General features: G+C 48.4%; 1 protein-coding gene across 4 annotated transcripts in view; it reads left to right on the top strand.

Annotated features, from left to right (window-relative positions):
• Positions 1-12,546, top strand: part of GDPD5 (glycerophosphodiester phosphodiesterase domain containing 5) — a 240,729-nt gene extending 228,183 nt beyond the window's left edge. For 3 of the 4 annotated variants that reach the window (XM_014960612.1, XM_014960611.1, XM_014960610.1), the window contains exons 13-17: positions 379-526; positions 1,407-1,489; positions 5,365-5,379; positions 9,392-9,504; positions 11,050-12,546. In XM_014960612.1, the coding sequence (XP_014816098.1) occupies positions 379-526; positions 1,407-1,489; positions 5,365-5,379; positions 9,392-9,504; positions 11,050-11,165 (475 nt within the window). In that variant the 3' untranslated portion in view covers positions 11,166-12,546. The remainder of the gene's footprint in view (positions 1-378; positions 527-1,406; positions 1,490-5,364; positions 5,380-9,391; positions 9,505-11,049) is intronic. The other variant, XM_014960613.1, reaches the window with a different exon arrangement.
• The last annotated feature ends 3,399 nt before the right edge of the window (positions 12,547-15,945 follow it).

Here is a 15,945-nt window from a genome sequence, read left to right on the forward strand (position 1 = left end):
CAGGCCTTTCTAAACAGGTTCTCCCCAGCCTTCCTGTAGGCCCCTTCAGGTACTGGAAGGCCGCTATTAGGTCTCCCCGGAGCCTCCTCTTCTCCAGGCTGAACAACCCCAGCTCCCTCAGCCTGTCCTCGTAGCAGAGGTGCTCCATCCCCCTGATCATCCTTGTGGCCCTACCACAATCAAACCATTTGATTGCAACACCCTTGGATTGCTCATGAAGTGACCGTTAAAAAACCACCTATTTCATGCAATTCAAAACCAAATAAATCTAGCTGTGATTACAGTGGTGGCTGATGGCCAGAGCTCTCCTCTTGGAGAGGAGGGTTTGATGTTTGCTGGTGGGGGGAATTGCATCTCACTGTGTCTGTCTCCTGGCAGGGACTACGCCATGGCAAACCTGAGCGTGAATCTCTACACTGTGAACGAGCCCTGGCTATACTCCATCCTGTGGTGCGCCGGCGTCCAGTCGGTCACCTCCGACAGCTCCCATGTCCTTCGCAAGGTGCCTTCTCCCATCTGGCTAATGGTAAGCAGGACACCTGGGAAGGTGCCGTGAACCACTGGAAGGAGGTGATGCCATTGGGGGTGTGTAGAGGTGGCTGTCAACCACTGGAACCATAGGGCTAGTGGTTTTCTCCAGGAAGGTTTGGTTGGGTTCAACATGCTGTTGGGCTTGGGAGTTTTCCCTCTTTGTATGTCTGAGATGGTAACGGATCGATGCTCCTCTTGCACAGTCCCTTCCTAAACATGGTCCCAACTCTCCCCATATAGGGTTTGGGAGCCTTGGACACTGTGTTGCATGCCCCACTTAACCCATATGATTTTTCCCATTTTTCTCCAATGGAAATACACCTTCCCAGACCTGCTGAGCAGCTGGAGAAGCAGACACACAGGTGAACCAGAAAACCTGGCCTCTGTGTTTCTGCCAGGCTACAAAACTATTTTTTTTACCCTGTTTTTAATACCAAATGAGGACGAGTTTTACTACTGGCTACCCTATTGCTGGACAAGGAATAACCAGAGACCAAAGGTAGCCCCCTTGGCCATCGTGTAGCCAGTTAAAGTCTCTGAAAACTCCCCTAGTACTTCAGGTCTCTGAACCAAACAGAAATATTCATATAGTATACCACTGAGATAGGAAGCTTTCAGCCCACAAAGCTCTGAGAAACTGTCAGCACATGAAAGGAGGGAGAGTTTAAAATTGTTCCCATTTGTGGTTTTTCCTGATAACGTCATTTTGGGTGACAGGCCAGCATTAGACGTGTCATAAACGTTGTGATTTATATGCGACCCCTGTAGCTCTGTGCTTTTCTCTCTGCCCTGGTGGTAACTTTAGCAGTGTGTGGTCTCGCTGTGATTGTACAAACCAGAAGGTTCAAGGTCTGCTTCTGCTTTTTGTCTTCCAGCCTCCAGACGAGTACCACCTAATCTGGATCACATCTGATCTCATTTCATTTATCGTAATTGTAGGAGTTTTTATATTCCAGAAGTAAGTAGCATTGATACAGCTCGACTCTTGTGTATTTGTGGCGTGGGGTTTTTTTTTGTTGTTGTTCTGAGCGTGGGGTGGAGATGGGACAGAGGAGCACCGTGCTCCTCAGGCGCTTGGATTGCAATAGCAGGGGAACCATTTGTTAAAAATCCCTAGAAAGACTGCAAGCAATAATTCCACTTCTGAGATGTGACATTGAATTGGATGAAGTCACTACTCTTTAAGAAGAACGAGAGATCTCAAAATAGTAGATAGATGCTTTCTTTTGCTCATAAACACGTGTGGGAGAGAAACTGTAAATGCTTTAGGGAAATGGATGTTGAGAAAGAGATTAAAATGCTTTAAAGGAAGAAGAGGAGATATTTTGAGATCCCACCATTACAGTCTTCAAAAAAACCCATGTCATAGTTCTCTTAAACCAGTTTGTTCCTGTTTGGAGGAAGAAATAGAAATATCGACAGAATCATAGAATGGTTCGAGTTGGAAGAGATCTTATTGATCATCCAGTTCCAACCCTCTGCCCTGGGCAGGGACACCTCCCACCAGACCAGGTTGCTCCAAGCCCCATTGAGCCTGGCCTTGAACCCCTCCAGGGATGGGGCAGCCACAGCTTCTCTGGCCAACCTGGGCCAGGCTCTCACCACCCTCACACCAAACAAGTTCTTCCCCACATCTCATCTCCATCTCCCCTCTTTCAGTTTAAAACTGCTCCTCCTCATCCTATGGCTCCCCTCCACCATCAAGAGTCCCTCCCCAGCTCTCCTGGAGCCCCTTGAGGGACTGGAAGGGGCTCCAAGGTCTCCCCAGAGCCTTCTCTTCTCCAAGCTGAACCCCCCCAACTCTCTCAGCCTGTCCTCCCAGCAGAGGGGCTCCAGCCCTCCCAGCATCTCCGGGGCCTCCTCTGGCCCTGCTCCAACAGCTCCATGTCCTTCTGATGTTGGTGGCCCCAGAGCTGGAGGCAGCACTGGGTGGGGGGTGTCTCCCCAGAGCGGAGCAGAGGGGCAGAATCCCCCCTGGCCCTGCTGGCCACGCTGCTGGGGATGCAGCCCAGGATGTGGGGTCTTTCTGGGCTGCCAGCGCACATGGCTGGCTCATGTTGAGCTTCTCATCCACTAACTGCCCCAAGTCCTTCTCAGGGCTGCTCTGATTCCTTCTCTGCCCAGCCTGGATTGGGTCCTCAGGGCTGCTTTGATTCCTTCTCTGCCCAGCCTGGATTGGGTTTGGGATAGTCCCAACCCAGGTGCAGGACCTTGCACTTGTCCACGTATTATAATTTAACAAATCAAATAAGTTGCTTAGTTTGATGCATAGAGAAAGGCTCTCTGTTTCCCACATATTATGACTTAGCAAATCAAATAAGTTGCTCAGTTTGATGCATAGAGAAAGGCTCTCTGTTTTCCAAAGAAAAGGGAGATCAAGGATTTGATCAGATCATGGCAGAAACCTCCCTGTTAGCCTGAAAACAGATGTGGTTCATAAACCTCGGAGCAGAGTAACTTAAGACATTTCATAAATCAGGAGGAGGTAAATCAGTTTCCTAATGGCAGAGTTAGCCAAGCCACCCTCCTCTTGATTATACGTGAGTAAGCCACGGTGTCCTCCCGGTGATGTGCCTTTTCTCCTGGGAGGCATTTTAGCTGTCAGTGGTGACAGGGTAATCACCCTCTCTGGGGAGAAAGCGTGAGCTCAGAGAGAGATGCGTTCCCTCCAGCGAGGAGCAGCACCCTTCTCCTGGGAAAAGCTGTCCTTCCGAAATTGCATCCCTTCTTCCCTTGGCTCTATAATCTCATGCACAAACGACCGTCCTAGAGAAATCAAGGGATTTACACTTCCCTTCCTTCCTTGATAACTGCAATGCCTTTGTGTTAGGAGCAGCAACTTCATTCACTTTAACCTCACGAGCCAGTGATTTTGCTATTGTGTTGTCCCAGATCATCTCCTTCCAGCCATCTCTTTCTTTCCCCCTGGGTATTTTTGCCATGTCACAGCAGGCTGTGGCTCCTGCCAGCAGCTGCGATGGATTTGCCTTCAGGCCACATGTTGGGTCTGTTCATGATTATGTCTAAATTCATCAATCTCATGCACAAATGACCATCCTAGAGACGTCAAGAGATTTACACTTTCCTTCCTTCCTTGATAACTGCAATGCCTTTGTGTTAGGAGCAGCAACTTCATTCACTTTAACCTCACGAGCCAGTGATTTTGCTATTGTGTTGTCCCAGATCATCTCCTTCCAGCCATCTCCTTCTTTCCCCCTGGGTATTTTTGCCATGTCACAGCAGGCTGTGGCTCCTGCCAGCAGCTGCGATGGATTTGCCTTCAGGCCACATGTTGGGTCTGTTCATGATTATGTCTAAATTCATGAATCTCACAGTCCCAGGCTGGTAGCCCTGTGCCCAGCAGGTCCCCAGTTCCAGCATGGAGCAGCAAGTTCAAAACTCTCCTCTCAGATTAGATTTCCCAACAGTTAATGAAACCGCTGACCGAGATGAGATTAACATTTTTCTAAGAAGTCTTATGATGTGAATTGTGGCCGATTAAACCCTTCCTCCAGAAGGGCATTGTGGTGGTGCTGTCTGGAAGCTACCTCCACTCCCTCAAAGTTGCCAGTTGGTTTAATAAGAGATGTCCCTGCTCTTTAGGCCCTGTATTTCTCTGTCAGATACAGAAATACATGGAGGAATCTGGAGGCAGGGACTGACCTCTCTGAAGAGCAGAATTTGAAGGCCAAGTTGATGAGATATTTGCAGTCTTTTTGCATCATGTCCCAAAGTCAGTTTTAGAAGGCTTCCCTGAATCAGACCCAGGAGACCCCAGCTGAAGAAGTTAAACTGATTCAAACTGCTGAGTGGGTCCCAGAGCAGAATGAGATGGTGCATGCTTGGAGAGAGGAAGAAGTCCTCCATGGACTTTGCAGTAGCTGGACTCTTCCTCTCTGCACAGATTGAATCTCTTCCAGTTTGGAAGAGGTTTGATGGAGTAGGGCAAGGAAGGAAAGCATTATTGAAGGATTTCTCTTCCACCCACCGTGTGTGATATAGGTTAGACGAGCTGGAAAGTGCCACCAGTTTTCCCTAGTGTCCATCAACCTGGAGCACTGAGCTCCCTGCCCAACCTCTGGTGCAGAAAGGCTTGCTCAGAGACCTCTGGCCACGTGGAGTCTATCATAGCAGGGTCAAATGTCTTCTTTTGGATTTCTCCCTTGGGACAACTCAACCCTGAGTCAGTAGAAGGAAGAATGAGAAATCTAGCACCAGAAGTTGGACTTTCTGCAGCAAAGGGCTCGCTCTTCCAAGAGCTTTGTGCAGGAGAGACCCATTTCCCTGCCCTTCCAGTTTCTCCACCACATGAAAGGATTGGTAGCAGCGTTGAGGATCTATCAAAACCAAATCACAGCGGAATTGCCCTACTACTACCTGCTGATGTGATTCAGTTCTGGGAAATGGGGCTTGGCATTTGGCCTTCAGTGTCGTGGTTGGTTGTTTTTTGTTTTGTGGTTTGGTTATTTTTATTATTTTTTTTTCCCCTAAGTCCTTTTTGGGGCAAAACAGAGCTGCTTCCTTCGTGCAAGGATGAGGGGGCGGGTGGGAACAGAGCCACCGCTTCGATGTGCTCGTCCTCTCTCCTACGCATGGCTTGTCTCTCCTCCGTAGCTGTGGGTAGGGATTGCTCCTGCTGTTCTGCTTCAGCCCCGGTGACAGGATCGTGGCCGCCTCTCCAGAGGGGAAATACCAACTGTGATGGATGACTTCTAACCAATCTTTTTTTTATTATTATTATTTTGCCTCTTTGCCTTGTTTATTTTCTTACTGCTCTGACTGTTGTGCATGTTCCTCCTCTTTCTCTCTCTGCTGCATTCTGGCATCTCACAGCTATCACATGATCAGGTAATTCTGGTGCTTTCCTCCTCTTCCTCTTTTTTTCATTCAACCTTCCTTTCTCTCTCTCTCTCTTTCTCCCTCTCTGCCTGTGGCTTCACTGCAGATGGACAGGGCAGGACGCAGTTTTTCATGATGCTTTCAAACATCTGGCTTCATGGGAGGGGGGACCATGAGGGTCGGAACATTGCATAGTCCATAGCCATGAGCACCAGGGGAGCCTGGTGCTGAAGCCGGTGGATGTTTTGAAGGCAATCTGACCTTCCGTTACAATGATCCAAGTCACTGCCTTTTAAAACAACCCTATCCTGAGGTCCTGCAGTGTGTTGTAATTGGGAAATTCCCAGTGGATGTAATGCTTTCTCCATGGAAATAATCCCATGCATTCCTTTAGTGCATTTACCAAACATTTTTGAGATAGACCTCTTCTAAATTGGCCAGTTCTAAAGAAAATAATATAACCTGCTCAATTACATAAAGTGGCGCTTTTCTAGCCCTGGGAATGAATTAATAAGGCTAATAGCTGGAAAATTTGGCTCATCAGCTGCTGCACTCAGATCCTGGCGTCTTTCAGGAGTCTCTTCCCAGTTACACCACTGTGAAACTGGAAATGGGGTGTGAAAATAAATAGCACCCAAGAAGAGAATGAGCCTGAGATGCTGTGTTTGAAAGTGCCATCGGTTGGAAACCCAGATTCCTCCTTGTACTGGTGCTGTTTTCTCCACCAGTTGTTCTCATCCCCTTGGAGGGGAGCGCTGTCACTTTTCTGCAGTAAAGCCTTCACCGCCTCCGTACTCCGACCAAACTCTCCACGTGTTACCTCTCCATCCCTTCCGCTCTGTGCCATGGGGTTGTATTTCTGAGGACTTGGCTACTTCCCTATACCTGTGCTTACCTGCTCCTCTCCCTCTGCCCACCCCACCATCTCAGGGGTTGGGGTTGGCCACCTTCAACCATTGCCTGCTCCACGAGGTACCTTGGACTTGCGGTATTACATCCTTGCGGTGTCTCCCCAAAAGAGGATCTGGCTATGGGGCTGGGCTGAGCCCTTCTATGGGTGCAGGGAGGTTGGGTGTTGTCCCCTTCTTTCCTCCCCTTTGCTTGCAGATAAGGAGAAGACAGACATGGAGGAGCTGGGCAGGCTTTAGGCAAGAGTAGTCGCAGGATGGGGACTCTGGTTGTGGCTGGCTTGGCTGTTTGCTCACTCCATCTTATCAACCCTCTTTTTTCCCCTGACCTGCCCCTCTCCCATCCCCTTTCCCTGCCATTTGGCATCTCCCCTTCAAACCAAGGGTCCCGTTGTGGCCCTAACACGGTGTCTGCTGTCTCTGTGTTGTTGTCCCAGTATTTTTTAGTCTGTTCCCACCCTGTGTCCGTCTGGTCCGCTTTGATGCCAACCTCCCAGAGCAAGACCTACCTGCTGTCTGTCTGGCCTTTTTGCGTGCTGCTGTCCTAAACGTTGGCTGATCACAACAGAGTCCAAGGGGGTAGGAGAGGAGCTCTTTTCTATTAAACAAGCTTTCTGGAGACCCAAAGGCTACCGAGAACAGCAGAGAGTGTCGTAGAGTCATAAAATGGTTTGGGTTGGAAGGGAGAGACCCAAAGGCTAAGGAGCACAGCAGAGAGTGTTGTAGAGTCATAAAACGGTTTGGGTTGGAAGGGACCTTAAAGATCATCTAGTTCCAAACCCCCTGTTATGGGCAGGGACACCTCCCACCAGACCAGGTTGCTCAAAGCCCCATCCAGCCTGGCCTTGAACCCCTCCAGGGATGGGGCAGCCACAGCTTCTCTGGGCAACCTGGGCCAGGCTCTCACCACCCTCACAGCAAAGAATTTTTTCCTAATGTCTAGTCTAAATCTCCCCTCTTTCAGTTTAAAGTATTCTGTATGGTGTTGGAGTTGCACTGTGGCTCTTCTAAGAGGGTATTTCAAAGTACATTCCGTATCGTGTTGGAGTTGCATTGTGATTAAATGGACTGGTGGCTCTTCTAAGAGGGTATTTCAAAGTACACCAAAAAAATGGGGCCACCCTCTCCTAACTTGTTCAGTCAGAGCAATGCACCCGTGAGAGAGGAGTCATCAGCTCCTTGAGCATAATTAACCACCCTGGATCTGGCCACAGCCACCACGTGAGATGGGGAGCAGAAAGCAGTGGTCATTCCTCTTGGAAGGAGGAGGAGAAAAGCCCTTGGTCCCCACACCCTTTTGAGGTTGGGCTGTCTATGCCTCAAAAGAGCCCTTTTTCTCCATGGGACATCTAGGACCTGTGAGCAAGAGATCATCATGCCTTTTGGCCACGCAACCCAGTCTCATGCTAAAAATCCTGATGATGTGGGCCAAAAAAGGACTTCTTGTTGTAGCAATATATTTTGATCCTGATTATAGTTTATGGAGCGTCTTAACCAGTGAGATCCTATGCACTTCCAACCACATCAACCTTAGTGGAATCTGCCTGTATGTGACATTAAGGCCAAAATTGGTTTTTTTCTAGGTCAAAATATCTCAGCTTAGATGATGTTGACAGGAGAGAAAGATATTTTTTTTTATTATTTTGAAATTTTTTTATACTTTAATATCTTTGCCTCCTTGTGCTTCCTCTGTATTGCCTCTGTCCATGGGTCTGTGAGTTGTGTTGTGTTGCTGTCCCATCCCTTCTTCTCTTTGTAGCAGAGCCTCGGCCTTCATCTGTACCCCGGTCAAAGCCTGATGGTGTGCTGTCACCCACTGGCATTTGGGAAAGGGATGGAAACCCCATGAAATCGATATGAGCTAGGTTTTCCAGGAAAAGATACAGAATGTCTTTTGTGGATCTTCCTTTGTCAGGGTGATGATGTGAACCCAGGTTGGGGACATGTGGGGGCTCCTCAAACCCTCATCTTCCTGGGGCTGGTTGGGGGTTAGAAATTTAAGAGAAGGTGCTTGTCATCTTAAGAAAGAAAAAAAAAAAATAAAAAAATCACCTTCTCTTGTGTGGATGAGCCACTAGATGGTGCCAGAAGATCAGAAGCCCCATAAAACACCCTAAATCCCTGCTGATTCTTCATCAAATAGCTTTATAGCATCCCTGGCTCTCGTAGGGAGAATGGAACTTGCTTGAAAGCCTTTTTCTGTGGTCAGGAGGTAGGAGAAATCGATGGGGCTTGGGCTATGAAAGCCTGGACTAAACAACATCCCTTTGCAATGGGATATTGGGTACGGCTGCTTTGTCTGAGTCCACCAAGCCCTGTTTTCCAACAGCAGCCCGACTTTCACAGTTTAGGGTCTGCTAGAGGGGTGCTCTCAGGCTGAAAAACAGCTTTAAAAGCAAAATCCCCCTCGAACATGCTGCTGTTGCTTGTTACTAACATCAGTAATTCTCTTTACGTGCATTCAGTAATGACAATAGAAGTCTGGCTAATTTTAAGTTGAGCCAAGTTCCCAGCACTCTCATGTTGTTCATGCAATGGAAACTTTTGGTGGACACCAAGTTTCATCAAGGCTTAAAAAGCGTAGGTTTTGGGTAGAAGCATGTAAGCAAAGGGCTGGCATTTGGGGAGGGAAGTGCTCTGGGAGAAATCACGTTCAGGGGAACTGTATGTCACAGCTACCTGTGTGGGGGCAGTGTCTTTGCTGCATCTTAGGTTTGAGACTTTAATTTGTCTTTGAGAGCTCTTTTCCCGTGAGGGTGGTCTCTTGTTTTGTTCCCTCTTTCCAACCCTAAGAGTCAAAATAGCCCTAACTCCTTAGGGCAGTGGGGTAGCTGATATGATGGAGAGAGGTATCTGCAGTCCTTGGTGAAATTAGCAGAATTAGGATGCTCAAGGTGGTTAAAGATGACCTGCTTGAATGTCTGTACCCCTCTGAGATAACATGCTCATCTCTGAACATCCTCCTACCATGCGGGGTTGCGTAGGTGCGAGGGAGCAAAGGCGTGAGGGTCTCTGGGACTTGCTGGTCTCCACATTGTTGGTGGCCGCTTGCCTTGAGGATGCTCCCGTGGTTGGGGGAGACCAGCTCCTGATATCACCCTCTTGTCTTGCAGGTGGCGCCTAGGAAGCATCAGGACCTACAACCCGGAGCAGATCATGCTCAGTGCTGCTGTCCGCCGGTCTAGCCGGGATGTCAAGATCATGAAGGAGAAGCTGATCTTCTCGGGTATGGGTGGGGGCTAGTCGGTCAGAGCCCTTTGCTCCACCCCTCGGCCATCCCCCTGCTCTCTGCTGGTGGTGGTCTTGATATGGGTGTCATCATCTGCTGGTGGGACAGGGTGGCTGGACTGACCCTGCTGCACTGAACCACCTGTGGGATATAGTCGTGGCTCATCCATCCCAAAATGGTGCTCTTCTGAGCACTGGTTTGCTGAGAAATGCTGTGTCCAACTTCCCATGTTGTGCCATGCAGCTCTCATAGTGTCCCACGTCACCTCTGCTCTGAGGTGTCAACAATGTGTCAAAAGCTATAAAGCCCATTAAAATAACGTTATAGGTCACCACAAATAGTGGTGATGCGTTTTGGGGTAGACCTAGAATTCAACAGCCCTGTGGACCGAGGTGTTCCTGAAATCCTTGTGTTCCCTCTCAGCATTTTTATGTGTTGGAACATCTCACCGCGCCTCTAAGAAAGATCTCAGAAATGTGTACAAAGAGGGAAACGTTTAGCTTTAAAAGATTAAAGTTGGTCCACGAAGCTGGAAAACCCACATTTGAAGGAATGTGAATATAATCTCCCCTTGAGCTTTGTTACGGGCTTTATTTTTTTTTGTATTTTGGGGCTAGGGATCTCCAGCAGGGGTCAGGGTTTATTGTACTGGGCAAATACACAGCAAAACGGACAACTCTTGCTTCAAAGAGCTTATTGTGTGACATGCGGGCCTGATTCTGCCCTCCAGAGGTGGTGAAAATCAGGTGTAAATCCAGGGAATCTAGAGAGGCAAAGCCGTTGGTCACAGCAGAATTAAGCAACCCCCCAACATTGTCCTAGATGTAAAATGTCCTAGATATAGCATATACTTAGAGGTAGGGGATACATGTTAAAGTTTTGTGCAGCTGAAATGCATGATCTTGCTTAGGGTGGGTGTTTGCAATTAATGCATTGGTGGTTGCACATCTTCTCCAGTGAAACCAGTGACCATAGGACTCTACCCTTTTCCAGAATGGCCATTTGGGTAGATAAGTTCAGGCATTTTGGACCCTTTTCCTGGGTGACTAATTCAGCCTGTGACATGGCATCCATATGTAAGGGGGGGTGTATGTACAGCTTTGCTTCTGATGGTGGCAGAATTGTGAAGGTCTGAAATTTAGAGGTGAGCTTCTATTTGGAGGCAGATCCTGGTCAGAACTGGTTTTAAATGGGTGCAGTGTTACTAACACCGGGGTGAAATTGGAATAGGCTGCCCAGGGAGGTGGTTGAGTCACCATCCCTGGATGTGTTTAAGGGACGTTTAGATGGGGTACTGAGGGATATGGTGTAGGGGAGGACTTTGTAGAGTAGGGTAGATGGTTGGACTCGATGATCCCAAGGGTCTCTTCCAACCTGAATGATTCTATGAAATCCCTGTAGGATCAGCTGGATCCCGCGTGCTGGAATAGCAGGGCTACTTAGTGCCTCAGTTTCCCCATCTGTGGTGGGTGGGTGGCTCCTGGGACTTGCACCCCTGTGACGATGTCTCTCCCCACCTCCTCTCTTCTCTACCCTCCCCAGAGATCAACAACGGCGTGGAGACCACGGACGAGCTGTCTCTCTGCTCCGAGAACGGCTATGCCAACGAGATGGTCACCCCCACGGGTCATCGGGACACCAAGCTGAGGATGAACTGAGGGGCTCGGGTCCGACCCTGGCGTGGGGTGTCCCCCACCTTCTCTCCAGCAGCGAGAGCCGTGCTCTCCTGCTCGCTGCGGGATGGGAACCTGTGAGGAACTGCTGGTCGGGCAGAGACCCCTTCCCATTCCCCATCGCCGGCTGCTCCACCTCCCTGGTTGTGAGGTTGGAGGGGCTTATTTTTGTAAATATGTAGAAAATCTGAATTATTATTTTTTTGTCTCTTTTGGATTTTTTTTTTTTGAGTGTCATGGTTTTTTTCCAGGGCATGAGTGGAAATACTGTGTTCATTAAATCCTCGACCTTATGGCTGAAGTTATTTGAATCTTGACGTGAAGCCTGAGTCCCTGTTGGGGGGGGGTTTGGGAAAAACACACTGGACGTGTCTCCCTTTTCCCCCCCTTGCCCTGCTCCCCCCCTTCCCTTGGTGCGGTGACTGTGTAGCTGAATGTTGTGATGTTCTCGTGAAGTGACGTTTTTGTTATGTTGGGGTTTTTTGGGGATTTTTTTTTTTTGGTTCCCCCCTCTTTTCCCCCTTTCCTGGGCAATGAAGTTTTAGCTCTAGAGCAACAGGGGGGGCTTGTTTGGAGGAGAGAAGCTTTCCTTAGGAGAGGAGATAGCACTGCTCTTCCCCGCTGAAGTTCAGAGCCAGGGAAGTGGTTGCACTGGCTCAGTCACTTGGGCACCTTCTCCATGTCCTGTCCTCCTTCCCAAAGCCTGGCTGCTGGCAGGGGAATGGCCTTCTGGAAATGTTCTGCCACAGTCTTGAGGGCAAATCCTGAGCGTTGGCTGTAGACTGGCCTCTGCTGGCAGCAATGCTTTCATTTTTTTGTTCCGTCCCTCCCTCCCCCCCATTTTTTCTTTCTTTCTATCTCTTCTCCCTGAGTTGGGCTCTGTCAGGAGCCCGGGTGGCTTGCAAAAAGCAACGCCATGGACACCATCACCGCTCAGATCTGGCTAAAGTGCCTGCCACTTCCAGTGGCGTTCGGAGTCGCTCCTCGCTGCCCTGTCCTTGCACCCGCGTTGGAAGAGGAGGTGGTGGTGCAGGGTGAGCTTCCACCTCTCTGGGGCCAAGGAGATGCCTGTGGGTGAAGGAGTTGTAAATAGTTTGGAAGGTGGAGCAGCCCCGGAGTGTAATTTATTCCTGCAAGGAGACCTTTCCTCCTTGCTTTATAAGTGGGATCTTTAGAAGCTGCATGTTCACGTCCTCCAAAGGAGTGACGGTCTTGCAGCAGATGCTGACAGGCTCATGAAGGCAAGAGCTCTCATCTGCGTGTTTCCAATGCAAAAGGCTTTAAACCAAAACCCTAGACCAGGAGTTAAAAGAGAAAAAAAAAAAAAAAAATCAAGCACCCAAATAAAACAAAACTCAGAAACCAAGTAGATGACAGTTGTCTTTTATTCCCTCCCTGTGGTGGATCACAGCCAGCCCAAGGGCGGTCTTAGCTCTCTGCTCTTGACCTTCAAGACCTTGTGGAGAGAAGCTTGGTTTTGGGTCACTCTGCTGTTTGCACGGAGCTGGTTCCCAAGGCAGCCGAAACTAGGCGGAAGGCTGCCGGAGCTGTGAATGGGTCTTGGCTCAGTCCCTGTGGCCTTCTGCTGTTGGGTTTCTCCCTTCCTTGCTGGATCTTGGTCCACACAACGCTCAACGAGAGAATTCCCATTGAGCGTGAGCTTCCTTTGAAGCTCGGTTGTGCGCTGCCTTGAAAGCGATGGGTCCATCAAAGATGTTTCCTGTGGAGGGAACGGGAGCTGAGGTTTAGTTTTTTGGGTGCTGGCCAAGCTGGGCTGCAGAGAAGTCTGGGAGAGACTGGAGGGAGAAGTCACCTTGCAGAGGAGAAGGTGGCCTGGGGGGATGCTGACGTGCATCGCATTCAACGCACAAAGCAGGCTTGGAAAGGCCAGAAACAAGCCACGATCAAAACTGCCTCAAGCAGTTTGTTCTTGTTTCGGCAGCACTAAATTGCTCGATTTTATTATTTTATTTTTTTAGCTGTACTCCAGTAGAGTTTTGAAACCCTGAAGTCTTGGGCTTAGTGTGTAAGAATTGGGGGCAAAAGTGGCCAACTTATCAATGTAAGAGAAAAATACCCCTATTAATAATGAAAATGTGAATTGTGATGCTTTAATAAGCACCTCCGATGCAGTGCAACACAGGACTTTAATTTATTTGCATCAACGCTGGGTTTTTATGAATGTAAGTGGAATAAGACCCTGGTCCATCCTCCCTCTTACCTTCCCCAAGTAGTGTCCTCCTGTATGGTACACTCTCCCAAGTCTGTGAAACATGGTGTGTTTTTTCCTGCAGAATTGCAAGATTTTGGTGAATTTGAAGGCTTTTGAGAACAAAGTTGCTTCTCCCTTTACTGTGGTGCTGTATTGAAACATTCCCGGTGGATTGTCATTGCCAAGTGAGAGATGTTGTTAAATCTCAGCATCCGTTGATAATCACCTGCATGTTCTGTTTTAACCCTTGGAGATGACTTTATTGAAAGGTCAAGTGCTTAAAAGCTTGGAAGCGTTAAAAGCAATCCAACAAAGAGTTGTTTTCACAATTCACTTTTTTCTTTCTTTTTTTTTTTTATGATGAGACCCAAATTTTATGCGTAATGCACTGACTGTTACTGTTATCGTCCTGAATATTTGCTACCTTTTTTTTTTTTTTTAAGAGGATGATATTTTTTTTATGAACACAGGACTTTAATTTATTTGCATCAACGCTGGGTTTTTATGAATGTAAGTGGAATAAGACCCTGGTCCATCCTCCCTCTTACCTTCCCCAAGTAGTGTCCTCCTGTATGGTACACTCTCCCAAGTCTGTGAAACATGGTGTGTTTTTTCCTGCAGAATTGCAAGATTTTGGTGAATTTGAAGGCTTTTGAGAACAAAGTTGCTTCTCCCTTTACTGTGGTGCTGTATTGAAACATTCCCGGTGGATTGTCATTGCCAAGTGAGAGATGTTGTTAAATCTCAGCATCCGTTGATAATCACCTGCATGTTCTGTTTTAACCCTTGGAGATGACTTTATTGAAAGGTCAAGTGCTTAAAAGCTTGGAAGCGTTAAAAGCAATCCAACAAAGAGTTGTTTTCACAATTCACTTTTTTCTTTTTTTTTTTTTATGATGAGACCCAAATTTTATGCGTAATGCACTGACTGTTACCGTTATCGTCCTGAATATTTGCTACCTTTTTTTTTTTTAAGAGGATGATACTTTTTTGATGAAAATAGACCTAGACCAAAATAAACTCTGCAATGCTCTGTGAAATAAACTGTCAGTATTCCCCTGCCAGTCTGTGGTGTTGTCATGTGTTCTGGGATTGTTTGCATCATGATGATGTCTTGTTCTTCTTCTTTTTTCATGCTTTATGAGGGAGCTAAAGGTCTGACCAGAGGGAGGTCTGGAGACCATAGAATCATAGAATTGTCTAGGTTGGAAGGGACCTTTAAGATCATCTAGTCCAACCATCAAACTAACTCTGGTGAAAAAACAAAACAAAACCCATCACTAAACCATGTCACTAAGCTCTATGTCAACCCATCTTTTGAATACCTCCAGGGATGGTGCCTCAACCACTTCCCCGGGCAGCCCATTCTGATCCTTAATAACCCTTTCAGTGTAAACATTTTTTCCTTATAACCAATCTGAACCTCTCCTGGCACAAGGTGCTCCAAGATCTGTCCTTCTTGAGATCAATACAGTTGTGTTGCATCTCTTGTTGATGACACTGAGCTTAGTGGTGCAGCTGACATGCTTGAGGGATGGGATGCCATCCAGAGGGACCTGGACAGTGGGCCAGTGTGAACATCATGAGGTTCTTAAATCTGAACCTTTCCTGGCGCAAGGTCCTCCAAGATCTGTCCTTCTTGAGATTGATACAGTTGTGTTGCATCTCTTCTTGATGACACTGAGCTTAGTGGTGCGGTTGACATGCTTGAGGGATGGGATGCCATCCAGAGGGACCTGGACAATATGCCAGTGTGAACATCATGAGGTTCCTTCAGGTGGGTCAGGGCAACCCCTGATATTGGCACAGGCTAGGGATGGAGAGCAACCCTGAGCAGAAGGACTTGGGGATGTTGGTGGATGAGAAGCTCAACATGAGCCAGCTGACAGTCCAGAAAACCCTCTTGCATCCTGGGCTGCATCCCCAGCAGCGTGGCCAGCAGGGCTGGGGGTGGGGGATTATGCCTCTCTGCTCCGCTCTGGGGAGACACCCCCCACCCAGTGATTGTGCCCCTCTGCTCTGGGGAGACACCCCCCACCCAGTGCTGCCTCCAGCTCTGGGGCCTCAGCACAGGAGAGACATGGACCTGTTGGAGCGGGGCCAGAGGAGGCCCCGAGATGCTGGGAGGGCTGGAGCCCCTCTGCTGGGAGGACAGGCTGAGAGAGTTGGGGGGGTTCAGCCTGGAGAAGAGAAGGCTCCGGGGAGACCTTGGAGCCCCTTCCAGTCCCTCAAAGGGCCTCCAGGAGAGATGGGTGGAGGGGAGCCATAAGATGAGGAGAAGCGGTTTTAGACTGAAAGAGGGGAGATTTGGTCTAGGTATAAGGAAGAAATGTTTTACAATGAGGGTAGTAAAACCCTGGCCCAGATTGTCCAGAGTGGTGGTAATATGTCCCATCCCTGGAAACATTCCATGTCAGTTTCCGGAGTGATGGTAATATGTCCCATCCCTGGAAACATTCCATGTCAGTTTGGACAGGGCTTTGAGCAACCTGATCTAGTTGAAGATACCACTCCTTAGGGCCTGGAGATTGGACTAGATGGCCTTTAAAGGTC

Source organism: Calidris pugnax, unplaced genomic scaffold, assembly GCF_001431845.1.
Source record: "Calidris pugnax isolate Ruff unplaced genomic scaffold, ASM143184v1 scaffold270, whole genome shotgun sequence".
NCBI classification, from domain to species: Eukaryota; Metazoa; Chordata; class Aves; order Charadriiformes; family Scolopacidae; genus Calidris; species Calidris pugnax.